This window comes from Somniosus microcephalus, chromosome 5 (assembly GCF_052327205.1).
Source record: "Somniosus microcephalus isolate GS21.2 chromosome 5, FLI_Smic_1.0, whole genome shotgun sequence".
Lineage (NCBI taxonomy): Eukaryota > Metazoa > Chordata > Chondrichthyes > Squaliformes > Somniosidae > Somniosus > Somniosus microcephalus.
This window is the reverse complement of record NC_140991.1, coordinates 274338959-274355831: the sequence shown is the minus strand read 5'-3', so window position 1 is coordinate 274355831 and position 16873 is coordinate 274338959. Positions and strand designations below refer to the sequence as shown.

The 16873-nt window shown below is 42.1% G+C and overlaps 1 protein-coding gene across 5 annotated transcripts in view; it reads right to left on the bottom strand.

Moving 5' to 3' along the window:
* LOC147117737 (oxysterol-binding protein-related protein 10-like) overlaps window positions 1–16873 on the bottom strand; it is a 338647-nt gene that overhangs the window by 51459 nt on the left and 270315 nt on the right. For all 5 annotated transcript variants that reach the window (XM_085988973.1, XM_085988974.1, XM_085988978.1 and 2 more), the window contains one exon: window positions 9377–9523. In XM_085988973.1, the coding sequence (XP_085845099.1) occupies window positions 9377–9523 (147 nt within the window). The remainder of the gene's footprint in view (window positions 1–9376; window positions 9524–16873) is intronic.

The following is a 16873-nucleotide window of genomic DNA, read 5'->3' as shown; positions in this document are numbered from 1 at the left end:
AAAGACTGTAGCTAGAGTTGGTAATCTTACATTCTGCCCTATTTGTCCAACTTCTACAAACAGATAAATTATACTGAGTCATGCAATAATTGGAGGGGGGATTTCAATCGGCTCAATGTTAGAGCCAGTCTGGAACACAGCTACACTGAAATGCTTGGGGGGAGAAATTCATTATAGCCCCATTTGGGGCACTAACTTTTAAAAGTTGAGAAAATTAGCAACAGGCACTAATGTTTCTAAACTTTAAAAAAATTTGGTTTTGCGCTCCAGCAGGCGGGGCAGAGACTTCAGCTGCGCTGCACACTGGGCTGTGCAGTGCTGCCGCGTTCAAAGGTTCCTTCCCTCCCTTAAAGGGAAGGGCCATCGCTGCAGGCTCTGCAATAGAAAAAGTACCTACCTGGACCACCAAGGCAGCCATGATCCCACAAGCAGAATGCCGGGCTGATCGATCATGGGCAGGAACCCACGAAAAAAACTGGAACAAGAAAGGTAAGTTTTTTTTAAAACTTACCTCGGCCACCTCGCCTTTAATCATCGCCCCCGAAGCGGACGGCCGCCCGATGCACACCTCCTGCAACTGTCGGTATTTTCGACCGGCGCTGCTGCAGGGGCGGAAGTCAATTTCGGGTCCGGGGCACTAATAGGGCAATGCGCACGGTGATGATGTCACGATTTTTGGGCGAAGCAGATTGGGGCGCAACACCGTAGCGCCGCCGCAAACCTCCCACCGAATATGGCAGGAATCGGTGTTAGCGCCGCGCCTGGTTGCAAAGCCGTTTGCGTCCCATTAGCGCCCCTGGGGGCGCTAACGGGAGATGCAAAGGCACCCAATTTCACCCCCTTGGTGTCTTGAACGGTTAGATAAAAATCATAATACAAAGAAGTGTCTTCCACAATGTCCAGACATACCCTTATATTGGCCTAAAAAGTGGTTGCTGCAAGGATAAATTGACAACATTCTTCTACCTATGCATATTCAATGCTTAAACCTTCCAAGTGCTCTTTGTGAATCTGGATACTAACTTTCCTCCAGGGATGGACAAGAGATGAACAGCAGCAATACAGACTCTCAATGAAGTAGCAGACAGCCCTTCATTATGTAAGGAAAGCTGCATTGTTACACCCCAATCGGTTAAAATTGTGGAGGTATACGTTCTTCTGTTCATGGTTAGTGAAAATGTTAACGTGAATGTATCATGGGTTTCCCTATTTTAAACTCCCTCTGACGTTTTCACTAACAGACCCATGATCTTGCACCAATAAACACACCTCTTATTCTTATAGGTTCTAAAATGGAAATGTTTTGACGGATGACTCAGATCCCCATTCTGAGCAGTGGGTGACTTTCACCCCAGTAAATTCAGTGTCTTCATTGTGTTTGTGGCATCACTGTTAAAATGGCCATTCCATCATGTATTTTCATCGACTTTTTTTTAATATATACATAACAACTGATGAACTACTTTGGTTCAGTTTCCTTTATTCTTTTGATTGTTACTTTATTCTTAGCCTTTCGTAAATAGAGACTCTTGGAGGGTCTCTTCCACTGGAAGAAAAGAAACCTCATTTGATTAGTCTGATCCTTCTTAAGAGCCAGTCCATCAACTAGAAGCTTTGATGGGTACTAAGGCATATTTGTCTTTCCATCCGTAGCCTTAAATCAGGAAGGTTCAGTGATCCTGCTGCTAAGATGTCCAGGACCCAAGTTTTCCATGGCAAGTACGGAGTCATTAAGATGCCTGTGGTTTTCTCCAAATATTTTGATCCTGGGTATAAAAGGAAACAGAAAAAGCATAAAGAAATTCCTATTGCAAGAGACAGACAGGCCATTGAAAGCTCCTGCAACAAAATCTTGGTAATCTTTTGTAATGAAAGATTGCCAAGAGATCATTTCTGTCTAACCCACTTGTCGAAAAGCATCTGAGTCATTCTGCAGTGGAGTCCATTTCGGTAGCTAGACTTCTGCATGCCTGCAAGGTGATCGATGATGAGATTTTCCTGAAACCAGTGACATATCTCCAAGGCATTGTTACTAAAGACAGTGACTTCCATATCATTTATATACCTTACTACGGTAGCAAGATCTGTTCAAGCATATCGATTTGTTGCAGAGCTGTTCATTGAAGAGCTGGACTAGCCTACGATGGTTTGAACCTTTTTTCTGTGTTAGGAAGAGTATGAGAACTAGGAAGGTAGTGCAGGAGTCCCCTGGGTCCATCTCCCTCTCCAACAGATTTTCCGTTTTGGATACTGCTGGGGGAGATGGTTTCTCAGGGGAATGCAGCAAGAGCCAAGTCCGTGGCACTGCGAGTGGCTCAGCTGCACAGGAGGGGAGGAAAAAGAGTGGGAGAGCAATAATGATAGGGGATTCAATCGTAAGGGGAACAGATAGACGTTTCTGTGGCCGCAGACGTGATTCCAGGATGATATGTTGCTTCCTTGGTGCCAGGGTCAAGGATGTCACTGAGCGGCTGCAGGACATTCTGAAGGGGGTGAACAGCCAGAGGTCGTGGTCCATATCGGTCCCAACGACATAGGTAGAAAGAGGGACGAGGTCCTGCAAGCAGATTATAGAGAGCTAGGAAATAAATTAAAAAGCAGGACCTCAAAAAGGTAATCTCAGGATTACGCCCAATGCCACGTGCTAGCGAGAGCAGAAACAGGAGAATAGACCAGGTGAATGCGTGGCTGGAGAGATGGTGTAGGAGGGAGGGATTTAAATTCCTGAGGCATTGGGACCGATTCTGGGGAAGGTGGGACCTGTACAAGCTGGATGGGTTACACCTCGGCAGAACCGGGACTAATATCCTCTCAGGGGGGTTTGCTAGTGCTGTTGGGAAGGATTTAAACTCGTTTCTCAGGGGGCTGGGAACCTAAGTGTGGGCCCAGAACAGAGAGAAACAAAGCTGGAAGTGCAAGTTAGAAAAGTAGTCAGCAAAACTAGCAGGGAGCAGAAACAAAGGCCAACTGTAAAGAGGGTCAAAGTGCAGAAAAATATGAAACAGGCAAAGTTGAAGGCACTTTATTTAAATGCACGTAACATTTGCAACAAGGTGGATGAATTAATGGCACTAATAGAAGTGATTGGGTATGATGTAATTGCCATTACAGAGACATGGTTGCAGAGTAACCAAAGCTGGGAACTGAATGTTCCAGGGTACTCAACATTTAGGAAGGACAGACAAAAAGGAAAAGGAGATGGCGTAGTGCTGTTAATAAGGGATGAGATCGGTACAGTAGAAATAAAAGATCTTGGCTCGGCAGATCGTGATGTAGAACTGGAATCAGTTTGGGTGGAGCTAAGAAACAGCAAAGGGCGGAAAACATTGGTGGGAGTTGTGTATAGGCCACCAAACAGTAGTGGTAATGTAGGGCACAGTATCAATCAAGAGATTAGAAGTGCATGTAACAAGGGCAATACAGTAATCATGGGGGACTTTAATCTACATAATCAAATTACCACTAATGGTGAGGAGGACGAATTCCTGGATCAGTATGTGGAGGAACCAACCAGGGAACAGGCTACTCTGGATCTGGTACTGTGTAAAGAGAAAGGGCTAATCAATAATCTTGTGGTAAAGGGGCCTTTAGGGACAAGTGACCATAATATGATTGAATTTTATATTAAGTTTGAGAGTGATGTAGTCCAATCTGAAACTAAGGTCTTCAATCTAACCACAGGAAACTACAAGGGTATGAGGGACAAGTTGGTCATGGTAGATTGGGAGACTACACTAAAAGGTATGAAGGTGGACATACAATGGCTAGCATTCAAGGAAATAATGCATCATTTGCAACAAACATATATTCCTCGAGGGCATAAAAACCCAAAAGGAAAAGTGATCCAACCATGGCTAAGAAAATAAATTAAAGCTAATATTAAGTCAAAGGAGGAAGCTTATAAAGTTGCCAGAAAAAGCAGTCAGCCTGAAGATTGGGATATTTTAGAAATCAGCAAAGGGGAACCAAGAAATTGATAAAGAAAGGGAAAATGGAATATGACCACAAACTAGCGAAAAATATAAAAACAGATTGTAAAAGCTTCTATAGGTATGTGAAAAGGAAAAGACTGGCGAAGGTAAATGTAGGTCCTTTACAGTCAGAGACAGGAGAATTTATAATGGGGAATGAGGAAATGCCAGAGAAATTAAATAAATACTTTGTTTCTGTCTTCATGGAGGAAGACACAAAAACCCTCCCAGAAATACAAGAAAACCAAGAGTGTGGCGAGAATGAGGAACTTAAAGAAATTATTAGTAAAAAACAGTACTAGCAAAATTAATGGGACTAAAAGTCGATAAATCCCAAGGATCGGATGATCTACATCCTAGGGTTTTGAAAGAGGTGGCCATTGGGATAGTGGACGCATTGGTTGTCATCTTCCAAAACTCTATAGATTCTGGAACGGTTCCTGCAGATTGGAGGATAGCAAATGTAACCCCGCTACTTAAGAAAGGAGAGAGAAAATGGGGAACTACAGACCTGTTAGCCTCACATCAGTAGTTGGGAAAATGCTGGAATCTATTGTAAAGGATGCAATAACTGGGCACTTAGAAACTAATAGTAAGATTGGGCAGAGTCAACATGGATATATGAAAGGGAATTCCTGTTTGACAAACCTATTGGAGTTCTTTGAGGATGTAACTAGTGGAGTAGACAAAGGGGAACCGGTAGATGTGGTGTATCTTGATTTTCAGAAGGCCTTCGATATGGTCCCACACAAGAGGTTGGTGAACAAAATTAGGGCAAATGGAATTGGGGGAAATTTACTAGCATGGATTGACAATTGGTTAACAGACAGAAAACAAAGAGTAGGGATAAACGGGTCTTTTTCAAGATGGCAGGCTGTGACTAGTGGGGTACCGCAAGGATTGATGCTTGGGACCCAGCTATTCACAATCTATATCAATGATTTGGATGAGGGGACTAAATGTAACATTTCCAAATTTGCTGATGACACAAAGCTAGGTGGCAGTGTCAGTTGTGAAGAGGATGTGAAGAGGCTTCAAGGGGATCTCGACAGGCTCAGTGAGTGGGCAAGAACATGGCAGATGGAATATAATATGGATAAATGTGAAGTTATCCAGTTTGGTAGAAAAAATAGAAAGGCAGAGTATTTCCTAAATGGTGAAAGATTGGAGAATGCAAATGCTCAAAGGGACCTGGGTGTCCTTGTACATGAGTCACTGAAAGTGAATGTGCAGGTCCAGCAAGCCATTAGGAAGGCAAATGGTATGCTGGCCTTCATTACAAGAGGATTTGAGTACAGGAGTAAATAAGTCTTACTCCAATTATATAGGGCCTTGCTGAGACCACACCTGGAGTACTGTGTACAATTTTGGTCTCCTTATCTAAGGAAGAATATACTTGCCATAGAGAGAGTGCAACGAAGGTTCACGAGATTGATTCCTGGGATGGCGGGACTGTCGTATGAGAAGAGATTGAGTAAACTAGGCCTGTATTCTCTTGAATTCAGAAGAATGAGGGGATCTCATTGAAGCATACAAAATGATTACAGGGCTTGATAGGGTGGATGCTGGCAGAATGTTTCCCTTGGCTGGGGAGTCTAGAACCAGGGGCCACAGCCTCAGGATAAAGGGTAGGCCATTCAGGACTGAGATGAGAAGAAATTTCTTCACACAGAGGGCAGTGAATCTTTGGAATTCTCTACCTCAGAGGGCTGTGGAGGCTCAGTCATTGGGTATATTCAAAACAGAAGTCGATAGATTTCTGACTAGTAAAGGCATCAAGGGATATGGCGATAGGTCCGGTGAATGGAGTTGAGGCAGAAGATGAGCCATGATCTCATTGAATGGCGGAGCAGGCTCGAAGGGCCAAATGGCCTACTCCTGCTCCTATTTCTTATGTTCTTATGATTAGGCTCGTACACTGAGTGTATTCTCTTCCCCTCCCTCTTTTACATGTGCACTTGGAGTTTGTGAGGGATGCATTAGTCACCAGAGTGTGACTGGTATGGTGACTAGATTTCTATTTTTGCCTTTTGCTAGCACCATTTTAGTGAATCTACCACCTCTTGATTGATCTCGATATATTCAGAATGCATTTGTGCTTTTCAGGAACCACTGTGCAAGAAAGTTCAACTGAAATGGTCTCATGAAAAGCCCAGTGTCAAACATCACAAAATAGCTGTCAACATCCGCCTAAGATCTCTCTGTAGCACTAAGTTTGATCCTACTTTTTGCTAGGATACAAGAGCGTTTGAGTTCTACAGTGCTGCAGCTGTCTAGTGGTAATGAGATTGCGCCTAAAGTTGCATCAGACCAGACCCTTACAGTTGGTCCTAATTATAACTTTTTTTTCCAATTTATAAGGAAATCCAATGTCCCTAGAAAATTTAAGACTGACTGAATAACTGCCTTTGTTGCATAATCAACATCACTTAAAAGACAGATTATCTGGTCATTATCACATTGCTGCTTGTGAGAGCTTGCTGTGCGCAAATTGGCTGCCGCGTTTCCTACATTACACAACAGTGATTACACTTCAAAAGTATTTCATTGGCTGTAAAGCACTTTGGGACGTCCTGAGGTCGCGAAAGGCGCTATATAAATGCAAGTCTTTCTTTTATATTAACGGGAAGCCCTGATATATGTGCTTCAATCTGTTAAGACTATCACTACAGTCAAATGCTTTGCGCTTTGTGAATATTTGAGTGCTAACTTGAAGTCAAATGAGAGAACCTTTTTATAATGTACTGTCTTTAATATTAAACATCCAGCATATTCTGTAAGGCTCTATAATCTCAATATGAAAGTGCACAACCTTGGCAATCATGGTTACCAGCCAGTGGTGGAAGACTTTTTACCACCCACTGTCAGCTTCAAGGATTGTTGGGGCAGGGTAAACCTCTTTAAATACCAACATTGAGTGTGTCCATTGCTGCACAAGTGAGAATTTTTCCACTTTCCTCACTAGCTATCCCAATGGCCTCTCTCAATAACATTACCAATTTAGTGACATCCTATGTCAAAATATGGACAGTTTTATGCAGTGCATTCACACCTACTAGTAACAGCCTAAACTCATTTCACCTCGGAGCTTTACTACCAGCAGAGAGACCTTCATACCAAGGTACTAGAGGCGGAAGGACAGCACACTAATCACTGCACTACCCAATTTCCTGGGTGAAATGTCTGGTGAGTCAGGATTCTGAGGCAGCTAAGATTCATTGTCACCTTGGTCACCCAGTTTCCAAAAGGGTATACTTTTAAGCAGTCTGGGACATCTTCCTGGTTGTTTGAATAGATTCAACTTGTTTTGGTTGATTAGCACAATATGAAAGGTCCTGCTGTCTTGACTGGTGCCGTTGAGAAGCTAGTGATGTCTACCACAAGTATTGGCGCTGGCATTGGAAAATCACTGCTTTGGTTATCTGTATATATTCTGTCCATTGATTAGAGAAGCTTTTCATAAAAATGGAAATGGTTTAAAACCAATTTTTTGAATAAGTTTTGTAGGGATCATTTTCAAAGACTCCTTCCTGTATTTATAGGAATTGCATCAGTAACTGTATTTACTGAACAAGGCTGATCCTGTGTCTAGGAGGCTCATACAAACTACATGTCAAGATCTGAATTGATTGTGAATTGTAGAATACTTTGCGGAGATCAATGCTTGTAACACTTTTGCAAAGCCTTCAATGCTTTAGTCGCTCTCTCTGTTCTGGAGTCAGATAGCACTGGAGTGGCTTCAAATTCAGAAGTCAGGTAATTTTGTGACTGGATCTGGTATTCTTGAGGACCCTCAGCACCTTCTTCCTAGCCTTCTGTGTGCTACCTTTATGCAACATTTCTGAGAGCAGTCCTTTCCTTATCTATACTTGCTTCTCTTTCTGACCTGGGCCAGAAATTTTGATCCTTAGAAGAACTTTTATTAAGACTGGAGCAGTCATCACAATCCTGGAAATCGTACAAGACAAACAAGTGTCACTGGAGTCGGTCATTAAGAAGAAGCCATAGTATTCGATGCAGATCTTAAAACTAGGTATTAGCATCAACCAGATATCTGCCCAAGGGTCTGACTTGTAAAGCTCAGGCAAAGTCTGTTTATAGAATAAGGGTGAGGAACAGCACCTGACCAACTTGGAAGGATAAGGAGCAAAGTTCTTAAATGGCCAGTATCCCTGGTTATTTTTCCCTTTTGATGGAGAAATTTCATTTGTATGTGGACGTTAAATGCACGAGGAAGAATTTTCACTTTTTGACTTGATTCATCTTTTATTAAAAATATAGATCTTTGTTGATTTTCAGTATTTTTTCCCCAACCTTTTGCAATCTGCATGCATGAGACTGGATATCTTAGTGAAATGTTTATAGTAAAATGCTGACAACTTTGAGTTCAAACACAGAGTGGGAAAAATCATTTATAAAAATATACACAAAAGCATTTGCCATGCTTGCTGGATCATTCTTTCGTTACTATTTTTTAACCATACAGTAACATTTACACTACAGTTACAAATATAAGTACATTGATTGTCATAACATTTTCCCCATTTCCTATCTATATTTTCAACAGGACTAACTGTAGCTGATTTTAAGAAACTCAAACGCAGATGTGGAAGAAAAATGTCAAAACATCTATATTTTCGATTTTTGATTTAGATAATACTTAATTTTTTGACCATTTCAAAATTTAAAAAAATCAAAGACACTACATTCAGGCCCTTTAAAGTGCAATATATTTGTTAAGCTGCAGTTGCAGATACTGGAAAGTTTCACTAAAATTACATCTGCAATTTAAAAGAGAAAAAGGATCAAAGTAGATAAATTCAGTGTGCTAACATCTCTGGGACATCTCTAGGTCTTAATACAGTTTCCTCAAGAAACTTACTGCAGCATAAATTGGTAGTAAACAGAATTGGACAACTATGCCAGAGATATGACAGTATTATAGCACATTATATTAATTATATAATTACCAGTAAACTACTGAAATTAGTATCAGTATGCCAGTGAATCACGTGAGAATATTCTGCTACACGGATATCACAATAAGTCTTAGTACCATAATATTCAGGTCACCACAGCACTGCTACTGTCATTCATAAAATCTACTCATGATGACACTTCCAAAAGCAGAAAAATCATAATGGTATGTGTTATCAATTCAATCTTTCAGTTCAAAATCCTAGGTGGAAGGAATAGAAGCATTTAAAGCTGCCCTATAATGGTTTATGTTGTCACAGGAGAGACTTTGACTAAATTACAACTTCTTCCACATCATCATTCTGTAGCTACTTTTCACAACAGTTAGATAAATATGTAGTACTGTACAAAGAAGCTAACAAAACACTGTTCATTCAGTATTAAACACTTTTGATTTCACCAGCTAAATGCTCGATTTGATTACATACCCTAGTAAGATCCATGCCGAGTTTCAGTTGAGAAAGGAGGTGTAGGATAACACTACGTTGATCATCCATGACTCCCAAGTCTTCCTCTACATTATCCTCGCTGTCTGTTATCTCATCTTCTGGATTTATCACTTCCGGACTTTGATGCTGATAAAAATAATATTAATCATTTAGATGATTGGATGGGATGGGATAAATCTTTTCAAACAATAGACAGTTTTGAAGCAAGCATCAGTCTGTTCTACCCACCCCCTTTTTGTACTGGATTTCCCTTTGCACGCACAAAGCAATGTTACTGGAAACAGAATCGGTTAAGTAAGACTCCACAGCACACAGTTTCATTGTTCTGAGATAATTACATCAGCCATTGTTTTAGAAATGAAAGGCAATAAACTCACTCTGCATGACTGCAAACCATTTGGTCTAGCATCCAAGTCTGACATTAGTCTAAATGCAGGTATTGTTACTGTGAGCTTACTGACAGTAGGCAGACGAAGCTGGCGGCAGTTTCACTGAGCTGGCTGCTGGCTTTCTCGCATCCCCCTCCCTCCACTCTACTGGATTAGAAATCAATCAAATGTGAAACCATCCTTTTCATTCAGTCATGTGGCGTCAGGACTCATAGCCTTAATTATAAACAGCATGCTCAGAAGCCTTTCGAGTATAACCTTATCAGCAGTCTTAACCAGTTCCTTCTGAAAGCAAGTTTGACAGCCTATGCTGGCACACGTGGGCGTCAAGTTTGCAAAAATCTCAGTAATCATTTACTTCAGCATGTTTCAAAACATGTAAATCACTATCTTTTCACTCTCTATTTGCCATTGTAACCCTAAGCTGGCAGTCCAGGCATGAAAAGGCTCTTAATGGAATGAACAGTTGAATAGATGCTGATATTTATCTGGGATCATTGCAAGTGTCAATAAAATGCATGCACGCATCAGGAGATTCAGCTGTCATTTATTTATACAACCCTCTCACGATAGAATATGAAAAATTAAATAGGAAATAAAACTGCAGGAAATTATAAAATGGCAGTTTTCCTTTTCTGTAAAGCTGAACTGGCACAGTAAAGTGCTTAGAAAAAATGCATATAAATTGATTCTTTTTCATGTACTGCGGAGCTGCCTAGAAACAATTATCATACTTTAATTACTGCTAGATATTTTTCCCCCAAGGTCCCTCTCTGATCTCGCTGGACTATACACTGACTGGTAAAGACAGGTGAACTGCTCTCTGAAATCTGTCAATGCTATTCTAAATTGGCTGCATGCTGGCGAGTGAAAGAGAAGGATGCCTGTGGCTCTCCCTCCAAAACAAATTCCCAAAGGAATCTGACAAGAAAGCACAAAAGGAAAGGCTTGGGAACATGTTCACATCCTTGAGGTTTGGTTGACTCTGAATCCAAGCACAATACACCCTTGTAAGATGTTCTCAGTCTTTGTTTATTCTGTAAATAACCCTGTCATTCTCAAACAAAGGGCTGGGACCAAGTAGCTTGGCTGCCTTCTGATCCAGGAATGATGTCTGGAGAAGGGAGACTAAAAAGGGGAAGAATAAAAAAAAATAAAAAAATAACCAAAATAAATAAAGCACATTGAAATACTGTTGAACATAAAGACAATTTGAGTGGTTTTCTAAAAGCACTTGTGCCATGTACTGCACAGTACATGGCATAAAACAAAGCATTCTCCAATTTAGCACAAGCAATGCCTCGATGCCCATCTTGAAAGTTACTTCTTCCTCTTAGGCAGTCCCTCGGAACCGAGGATGACTTGCTTCCACATTAAAAATGAGTTCGCAGGTGACTGATGAGTCCAATGCGGGACCTACAGTCTCTGTCACAGGTGGGGCAGATGGTGGTTGAAGGGGCAGGTGGGTGGGGTGCTTGGGTTGACGTGCGCTCCTTCTGCTGTTTGCGCTTGGCTTCTGCTTGCACCTGGCGAAGAGACTCGAGGTGTTCGGCACCTTCCCAGATGCTTCTCCTCCACTTTGTGCGGTCTTGGGCCAGGGATTCCCAGGTGTTGGTGGGGATGTTACACTTTTTCAAGGAGGCTTTGAGGGTGTCCTTGAAGCGTTTCCTCTGCCCACCTGGGGCTCTCTTGCCGTGCCAGAGCTCCGAGTAGAGCGCTTGTTTTGGGAGTCTCGTATCGGGCATGCGGACAATGTGACCCATCCATCGGAGCTGATCGAGCGTGGTCAAAGCTTCGATGCTGGGGATGTTGGCCTGAGCGAGAACACTGACGTTGGTGTGCCTATCCTGCCAATGGATTTGCAGGATCTTGCGGAGGCAGCATTGGTGGTACCTCTCCAGTGCTTTGAGATGCCTATGTACATGGTCCATGTCCCTGAGGCATACAGCAGGGCGGGTATCACTGCTGCTCTGTAGACCATGAGCTTAGTGCCGGGTTTGAGGTCCTAGTCTTCAAACACTCTCTTCCTCAGGCGACCGAAGGCTGCGCTGGCACACTGGTTACAACAGTTGCTCTTCTGCGGTCAGCAGAGAATGCAACTGCTAGAAAACAGAAGCTGAAGCCATCACAATAACGGACATTATTGGTGGCAAAAGCTGACAATTAGGAATGTAGTTAAAAATAGCCATTTTAGATTAATTTAATCAGCCATACATCACTGACTCAGGCTGATCTAGAGAAACTGCATAAGTACATCCTTCAGTCTAGGAAGAAGGGGCATGGATTAAAGCTCGTTTACCTTCCAGCACCCACAATACCACATAGAATTAATAGGAACTTACAGCACAGAAAGAGGCCATTCGGCCCATCGTGCCTGTGCTGGCTCTTTGAAAGAGCAGTCCTGCTTAGTCCCACACCCCTGCTTTTTGTCTGTAACCCTGTAAGTTCCTCATCCTCAAGTACTTGTCCAACTCCCTTTTAAAATTATTTATGGAATCAGATTCCACCAACTTTTCAGGTAGAGCGTTCCAGATCCCGACAACTCTATGAGTGAAAAGATTCTCCTCATCTCCCCTCTAGATCTTTTGCCAATGATTTTGAATCTATGACCTCTGGATATTGACCCACTCACCAGAGGTAATATTTTTTCTGTATCTACTATCAAAACCTCTTATCCTGAAAACCTCTATTAGGTCACCTCTTGTTGCTTTGGAAAATAGATTGAACATATTTATGCAGCTACATATGTCTCTTAAAAAGTTTCTCTCCCATTTATTAAAAAAACAGCAAACTATATGAAAAAAAACTTATTGTTCAGCTCATCATCTGAATGCTAGAACAGTAAGTTCCTGAATTAAACCTGGAAATAAGGACTAAAAATTGCAAAATGGAAAGAAAATAAGCACATTAAAGGGAAAACTAGTGGGTAAGTCAACCAATGCTGCTCTATTACACCTCTCAACAAGTAATATTTGGAGAGGGTTAAGGCATCAATCCTACCAGTCAGGTATGGTGGAAATTTTTTTTAAAACTTATGGTAGAAATAGATAACCAGTTAACTATCTAAATTATCCAATCTATAAAGGCCTTCATCATGATAAAACTGTGTTCAACAGTATAGCAGCACTCAACATGCTTGTTGAATTAGTGTGAAATATTGCAACATTTTAAATTTTCTTAGAGATGTTTGTTATGAGGGTTAATTCACTAATATTTTCCTGACACCTCAAAATTAAAGGTTATGCAAATCAACTAACAGAATATATTCATGAACTATGCACCAATTTTCAAACTGGAGTGCAAATTAATGTTGCTTTGGAAAATAGATTGAAGATATTTATACAGCTACCAATGTAACTCACTGGCATTAATATATATTGTGTATTGGATCAATAATCAACAAGCTGTCATGGTAAGAAATTTACTGACGTAAAAATTGATGTTACTTCACTTGAACTGCAAATCACAGCCGAGATCCCCACCTGTTAAATATCCAGTGAGCACCAGCACTTAACACATCAGCAAGCAAAAGCAAATCAACATTCATTTCAGTGTTCGGTACAATAAACATTTCACTCAGCCTCCGGGTATTATTAAATAACCAGCCGACTGAAAAAAATCAATACAAACCACAGAGATATACAGTATTCAAAAAGTACTAGGAGAGCCAAACCTTTAGGCAAGTACAAATCGGCTTTATCATCAATGATATTAATTTGCTGATGTTAATATACAAAAACATTACCCTCAAATACAAAAACAAAACAAGGAGGCACATCTACAAAAATAAAACTGTGTTCAATAGAAATGCTTCAGCTTTCCCCATCCTTATTACTTACCACTGAGGACAACATAAAGTATCTCTTGCGTAAACACAAAAGGTTCAATGAGCATTTACTTGCATTAAAACAAGAAAGCAAGCAGAGTACAATTCCAGTATGATTGCAGGGGAACTGGGCTGAATAAAAAACACCTACAGAATGGCTATGTTAAGTCATGTGATAACTGCATGCAACACTTGAGTAAGTCACTCTTGTCATGGAATTCCGAGGTTGTCACACTTTTCTTGAGGCAAAATATTCCAAGGTTCAAACAGAGCCTCTTGTACAGCACCATCTGGTGCAAATGACTAGGAATTGCAGGTAGAACGTGAACAGAGGTTTAATTGATTGGGAATCGTAAGACTAGTCTAAATTAAATATTTCCTTTCTAATTTCCCTCCAATTCTGCTATACGTAATTGTCTGTGATCCATCACCCTCACTCTATACCGGTTATGTTCTTCATCAATCTAGAAAGTTATTCTCCACCCATTTGACAGCAAATTAACTTTAACATAGATAAATGTGAGGTGATGCACTTTGAAGGAAAAAACAGAAATCACCTACACCTTAGAAAACAAGCAACTGAATGGGGTAGAAGAGCAAAGGAATCTAGGGATGCAGGTGAAATCAATCATTAAAAGCAGTATTGCAGGTCAGCAAAGCAATTAAAAATGCTAACAAAGCTCTGGGATTTATTTTTAGGGATATAGATTTCAAAAGCAGTTATGTTAAACTTGCATAGGATGTTGGTCAGGCCGTACTTAAGAGTACTGTGCACAGTTCTGGTTTCCATACTATAAAGAACCAGAGGAGACATGAGGAAACATTTTTTATTTTTTTTATTTTTTAAACACAGCGAGTTGTGATCAGGAATGCACTGCCTGAAAGGATGGCGGAAGCAGATAAAATAATAACATTCAGAAGAGAATTGGATAACTACTTGAAGGGAAAAAATTTATAGGGCTATGGGGAGTGGGATTAATTGGATAGCTCTACCAAAGAGCCGACACAGGCACGATGGGCCGAATTGCCTCCTCCTGTGCTGTATCATTCTATGATTCTAAGATGTGTTTCAGTATAGATATATCTGTTTGAGTGTGCTAATACTTTAACTATATGATTTAGTAGTGAACACGTTTCCACTTATGGAACTTAAGCAATCACCGACACCTGGGAATCCCTGGCCCAAGACCGCACAAAGTGGAGGAGAAGCATCCGGGAAGGTGCCGAACACCTCGAGTCTCTTCGCCGGGAGCAAGCGGAAGCCAAGCGCAGGCAGCGCAAGGAGCGCACGTCAACCCAAGCACCCTACCCACCCGACCCTTCAACCACCGTCTGCCCCACCTGTGACAGAGACTGTAGGTCCCACATTGGACTCATCAGTCACCTGCGAACTAATTTTTAATGTGGAAGCAAGTCATCCTCAGTTCCGAGGGACTGCCTAAGAAGAAGATACAATACTCTGTACTTTTTGAACTGTTCATTGTTATGGTTAAACACTGCGTGATTATAGTGCTGAAGACCTGTGTCATTGTGAGCCAATGTCTAAATTTGCAGATGATACAAAGCCAGTGAAAGTGGTAGACTCCAAAGCTGAACAGAATAAGCTACATGAGATTTGCATATACTTCGGAATTGGGCAGACAGGTGGCAGAGCAATGTAGAGAAATGGAAAGTGCTTAACATAGGGACAAAAAAAATCAAGAAGAGGCTATTAATGGAAGGAAAACAATATGCAGGGAAAATGAAAGAGATCGGAGGATTCTGACTGCCAATAGATTGAAACTATCACAATAATGCGCAGTGGCAGCGAGAAAAGCAAATCAGATGTTGGGATGTATTAAAAGGTCAATATTGAGCAGAAATAGCAAGGTAATCCTGCCACTTTATAAATCATCGGTGCAACTACACTTAGAATATTGGTAACAGTTCTGGTTGCTGCAATGGAAAATGATTTTGCAGCTATTGAAAGGATACGAAAGAGAACAACCAAAATGATTGAGGGGTTGGAGATATTGGATTATGACAGGTGATTACGTAAACAGAGCGTGTTCTTACTGAAAAAGTGAAGGTGGAAAGGTGATATGATTGCTGTTTGAAGGATTCTAAAGGGACTAGATAAATATAGACCATGACAAGCGGTTTCACCTTGTCCAGAACACTAGGTCCAGAGGACATGGCCTGTGCTTGAAGTAATTTCAAAACTAATCTACATTGGGATCGATATTAACCCCCGGGGGGGATTAAAACCTAAAAAACTGGGAACGCCTCACAAACCCGATGTGTATACGCCCGTTGCTGTTTTTACGGAGGCGGGGAGAGGTGGGACACTTCCTTATCATATTTAAATCAGGCTCCCACAGCGCAATTGGGAGCTTGCTTTAAATTTAACTGCTGCTGGCTGGGTTTCCCAGGGCTCTGGAAACCCGGCAGCGAAATAGAGGCAGGAGCTGCTGACTCCAGAAAGTAAGTGATTTTTACAGCACTCCTCGTGGGCTAGGAGCAGGAGTGCTTCCCTCGGCCCCTCGAGCAAGCCTTCAGCTTCCCTTCTGTTGATGGCAGCCTCTCTCTATCCTGTGTCACAATCGTCAACCTTACCCCTCCCACCACCCCGCCCCACCGAGGCCCTACCCAAAGCCTGATCCGCGATTACCGACCACCCGAAATGAAGCCTGCCCCTCGACCCCTCCCTCCCCCAATCTGAAGGCTGCCCCGTGATTGCCGGCCCCCCGAAATAAAGCCTGCCCCTCGACCCCCCCTCCAGCCCCAATCTGAAGGCTGCCCAGCGATTGCCCACCTCAACTGAAGCCTACCCCGCGATCGATGACCTCCACCTCTGCTCCAGCCCCGATCTGAAGCCTGCCCCGCGATTGCCACCCCCCACCCCCCTAACTGAAGCCTGCCTTCCAATCATTTTTGCCGAACCCCCAACTGAAGCCTGCCCCACAATTACTTACCCCCCTGCCCCAATCTGAAGCTTGCCCCACGATTGCTGACCCCACACAACTGAAGCCAGCCGTACAATCTCGATTTCCGGAAACATATGCTACTGGTTCTCCTGCCGAGCAGCCAGCCAGCCTGTTATTTTGGCCAGCTGCCGGGTGGGAAACAGAAGAAAAAATAAATTCGGCAGGTACATACGCGTCCCTGGTCTCGCCGGGTTTGCCTCACACTACCTCCCTGCAAATATCGGGGCCATTATTTCTTTGAGCACGTGGTAAATCTATGGAACAGGCACCCTAAGAACACAGTGGAAACAGATAG